The 4,871-nt window shown below is 36.9% G+C and overlaps 1 protein-coding gene across 1 annotated transcript; it reads left to right on the forward strand.

Moving 5' to 3' along the window:
* Window positions 1-476: 476 nt before the first annotated feature.
* Window positions 477-3,970, forward strand: LOC116029187 (probable inactive purple acid phosphatase 2). The gene is made up of 2 exons (XM_031271094.1): window positions 477-1,356; window positions 2,417-3,970. Exons 1-2 carry the CDS (start codon window positions 661-663, stop codon window positions 3,710-3,712), a joined length of 1,992 nt encoding a protein of 663 aa, XP_031126954.1. The 5' UTR covers window positions 477-660; the 3' UTR covers window positions 3,713-3,970.
* The last annotated feature ends 901 nt before the right edge of the window (window positions 3,971-4,871 follow it).

A 4,871-nucleotide genomic window follows, 5' to 3' on the forward strand; every position in this document is an offset into this window, starting at 1 on the left:
CATATAAAGGCTTAATTAAGGTTTACTATTTGAATCATTCAACCTTTATATAGAAATTTTGATTTCTACCCTATTTTGTTACAAGAAATTTTTTTTTTCATTAATAAAATATGGTAGAAATCATCCAAAACATCCATATAAATAACATGTCATCATTTTTTTTTTAATTTTATTTTTCCATGTCATCAAATTAGATGGGTTACTTGTTAGAAATATGTTAAAAATGCTATATGAAAAATAATTAAAAGTATAATGGTCTAGATGAACCATGTTTTATTTCATGGAGTTAGATGAGTAGTACATGGGCCTATTTGACCCATTTGGCTTTTTTAATCAGTACGATATTTTGCTGGCAATGGGTTAAAAAAAAAAAAATCTCTAATCAGTCCATTCAATCGTTTTCATATTGCAAACGTAATATTTAGATTACTTTTATTTTCAAGTCTACCACGAATCAATTTATCAAATCAATCAATGCGATTCTTGGCTTATAGACATATTCGTCGGTCGACGAGTCTATATTTCATGAAGAATTTGCAGAAAAAAATCGTCGAGCCTGAATGGCTGTATCACCACCACACCTATACTAGAGCTCCCTCACATTTCTAATTACCCAATTCATAAAACTAATTTTGTTTTTTCAAGAAAATTTATGATAATATGACCCCTCTAATCTTCTTCTCTCTTTTTGTAAATCTTTTCTCCTTCTTCGCCTCCTCATCTTTTGGAGAGGTTTCTATCTCGGTCACCCCTAAAACTGTACCAAAATCCGGCGAATCAATTACGATCCGATGGTCCGGCATTGATTCTCCGTCCAATCTTGACTGGCTTGGGATCTACTCACCGCCTGACTCGTCAAACAGATACTTCATCGGCTACTTCTTCCTTTCTTCTTCGCCCGAATGGGAATCCGGATCCGGGTCCATTTCATTCCCGCTTATCAACCTCCGGTCGAAGTTTCAGTTCCGGATCTTCCGATGGACCGAGTCCGAGATCAACCCGAAGCACCAAGACCACGACCAGAACCCGCTGCCCGGGACCAAGCACCTGTTGGCGCGGTCCGAGGAGATCGGGTTCGAGCCCGGGCGGGGCCCCGAACAGGTCCATCTGGCGGTGACGGGTCGGGAGGGTGAGATGCGTGTCATGTTCGTGACGGCTGATGGGAAGGAGAATTCTGTGAGATACGGGTTGACCCGGGGGAATCTGGATCATGTGGTGGCAACCGAGGTAGGGAGGTATGAGAAAGAGCATATGTGTGATGCTCCGGCTAATAACAGTGTTGGGTGGAGAGATCCTGGGTATATACATGATGGTGTGATGACCAATTTGACCAAAGGGAAGAGATATTATTATATGGTAATTATTTGGATGATTCTTTGTATATACATTTGATAAAACATCATTCTTTCTGTTTAATTTGGTTGTTTTTAATGAATGGTTTTATTGATTACACTTCAAAGACTCCAACTTTTGCCTCAGCCTCAGCCTGGGGTTAGTTCATGATCTAATCCATCAGATAGCTTTGTTTATGTTCTTTAGATAAACAATTCTAATTTTCTTCTATGACTACTTTGCATTTATATGACAGTAGTAATTCCTACTGTCATATAAATGCCAGTTAGCTGCAGATTAATGTGGGTGATGTGCATAAAATTTGGCTTAACCAAAATGAGTATTTAGCTAGTTAGAGTTTGGACTGATTGGTAGACTTAAAAGTAGATTTTTTTCAGTTTTAGTTGTTTGGTATTGTACTCTTACATTGTAAAATGCAGTCCAGCACCAAATGTTTTCAATGCCCCTTTCCCTTGAATTAGGAATTGTGTTAGCTTTGTTAGTCTTTAAGTTGTAGTCATGTGAAACAGAAGATGGAGCTATAGCGTTTGTGTATGGATCTAGTAATGCCGAGATGTGGTGCTTCATAGTTCATACTTTTGAGTAATTTGTTCTGTAAAGTATTTTCATAGATTCAGTCAATATTCTGTGATCCCTTTTATCCAGGAGTTCTTCTTTCTGTTTTGTTTTCTATTCCGTTTTTGGAGAGCGTTGGGGTGGTACAGTGTATATGCATAATCCCGTTTGAGGTGGACTATTTCATCAGCATAGTAATAATAGGGTCATTTGAAGGAGTCATAAATACAGTAGATGAAATGAGATGCATTAGTCATGAATGTTATGTTCTTGAATTTAGATCTATTATATAATGGAACTGTTAAGCACAGGGATTCTTAAGCCCTCTTGTTAGTATGATAATTTCCATTCATCTCTCTCTACTTGCTTTGGACAGGGTGAATTGAATCTTATGTACCAGTTTTCATTTGTTATTGGAGTAATTTTTTTGTTTTACCAAGATAAGATAAGAAAGTATTTATTTGATGCATCTTATTTACTCATTATCTTTTGATGTATAACCATACAGGTTGGCAGTGATGCAGGAGGTTGGAGCTTAACTTACTCTTTTGTGTCTCCAGATGGGGAGTCAAATGAGACGGTAGCTTTCTTATTTGGAGACATGGGGACTGCAACTCCTTACACAACCTATGTGCGTACCCAGAATGAAAGTTTATCAACAATTAAATGGATTGGCCGTGACATTGAAGCTCTTGGGGATAAACCTGCTCTCATTTCCCATATTGGAGATATCAGCTATGCTAGGGGCTATTCTTGGTTGTGGGACAACTTTTTCGCCCAGATAGAGCCTGTTGCGTCCAGAGTCCCTTACCATGTTTGCATCGGTAACCATGAGTATGATTGGCTTTTGCAACCTTGGAAACCCGACTGGTCTAGCTATGGAAAAGATGGGGGAGGTGAATGTGGTGTGCCCTATGGTCTTAGGTTCCATATGCCGGGAAATTCATCTGAACCAACTGGAATGCTTGCCCCGGCTACCCGGAATCTTTACTACTCATTTGATTTTGGACTAGTGCATTTTGTGTATATGTCAACGGAAACCAATTTCCTTAAAGGTAGCAGCCAATATAACTTCTTGAAGAACGACTTGGAATCAGTTGACAGGAAAAAGACGCCTTATGTGGTCTTTCAAGGACATAGACCGATGTATACTACGAGTAACGAAAATAGAGATGCCCCTATTAGGCACAAAATGCTCGAGCACCTAGAACCGCTTCTTGTCAATAACAATGTAACTCTTGCATTGTGGGGTCATGTACACAGGTACGAGAGGTTCTGCCCGTTGAACAACTTCACTTGCGGAAGCCTAGGGTTGAACGGGGAGGAGTGGCAGGCTTTCCCTGTACACGTCGTGATTGGGATGGCAGGGCAGGAATGGCAGCCCATCTGGGAACCTAGACCAAACCACCCCGACCTCCCCATTTTCCCACAGCCTGCTCGGTCCCTGTACCGTGGGGGTGAACTCGGTTACACAAAACTCGTTGCAACAAAGGAGAAACTAGTATTTTCTTATATTGGAAATCACGATGGTGAGGTGCATGACACAGTAGAAATCCTGGCTTCAGGTCAAGTTCTTAATGGTGATGGTGGCGGAGAAAATAATGACGTCAGAGAACTAGCCGAGCCTAAGGCAAGAGGTGAGGCGAGAAAACAGACTGATCCGACATTAACATGGCTTGCAAAAGATGCCGGTTTACTAGTGCTTGGAGTTGTGATTGGTTATGTTATTGGGTACATATTGCCTGCTAGGAGAGATGCCGCAGTGGGTAATAATTGGACTCCTATAAAGAACGAAGAGTTGTGATTAATGAGTTTTGGATTCTGTTCTGGCATGGGACAAATCTAGCAATTGTTGTTAGCTGCAAACGATATAGGATTTGTACATTTTGTGTTTACTCAGCGCAGTACTATATTGCTATGTAGAGTTGTTGTAAATATATACATCAGAGTGTAATTTTCTTGTAGCAGTTGAGGTGAAAGCTGAAGCACATCATGTGTACAAATAAATTGAATCCATTAATTGTCTATGATCATAAGATAAATAGATAATGTTTACTTAATATACACTTTCAGAGTAACAGTTGTGAATTTCTCTCGTAAAAAATAAAATAAAATAAAATTGCAATAGGATATCATAAGTTGGATGAATACTTTTTGTTTGGGATGTGTAAGAGAGAAAAGACCTTTTTGTTTGGCATTGGATCTGTGGATGTTTGAGTCCCCTTTTCCAGTGTAGACAGACAATCTAACTTTTGTGTTCCTAATCACCTTTTATTTGGCCCAATCTAACTTTTGTGTTCCTAATCACCTTTTATTTGGCCCATTCATATTTTAGTTCCCATCAGACACGCATAGAAAGTGTAATCGTTGATCGTGCGCTTTGTATGATAATCTGATTCGTATCATACTATCATTATAACAATGTACTTTTAAATATTATTAAACAAAAAATGTGGTAACAATTTTACTCAATTGTGTTATTGTGACCTTAGTAAAAGTGAAACGCCCAAATCATCATTTTTTTTTGCTTTTAAAATTATAAAATTATATTATATTAATAAATTTATTAATATTGATAATAAATTTATTGTTTATAAAATAATTAAATAAATGAATATTAAAATTGCTAATTTATTTCTATTTATTTGTTTAAACATATACATAAAAATAATTTATTAATGTATTGTTTATTAAATTTAATTATCAAATAATTACTATTTAATGTATTATTATAAAATATACATATATCTTTATAGGTCTTCTTATTACATCTTAACTGCTAATTATAAAAATTAATTTTATCAATGATCTCTTTATAAATATATCTAACACAATCTATCAGTCAAAATTACTAATACAATTTGTTAACTGTTATAAACAAAATAATAAGTGGACATTATTAGTATAACGGACGTAACGGTCCGTCATTAATCCTGTAATTATTGTACCATTACACTTTGTAT

The sequence above is a fragment of the Ipomoea triloba genome, chromosome 1, assembly GCF_003576645.1.
Source record: "Ipomoea triloba cultivar NCNSP0323 chromosome 1, ASM357664v1".
NCBI lineage: Eukaryota > Viridiplantae > Streptophyta > Magnoliopsida > Solanales > Convolvulaceae > Ipomoea > Ipomoea triloba.

Bases quoted from the DNA above. Each gene is read 5' to 3' on its own strand.
- LOC116029187 (XM_031271094.1), top strand. From the start codon at position 661: ATGACCCCTCTAATCTTCTTCTCTCTTTTTGTAAATCTTTTCTCCTTC. The intron at 1,357-2,416 runs GTAATTATTTGG...ATAACCATACAG, and splicing joins GGAAGAGATATTATTATATG to GTTGGCAGTGATGCAGGAGG.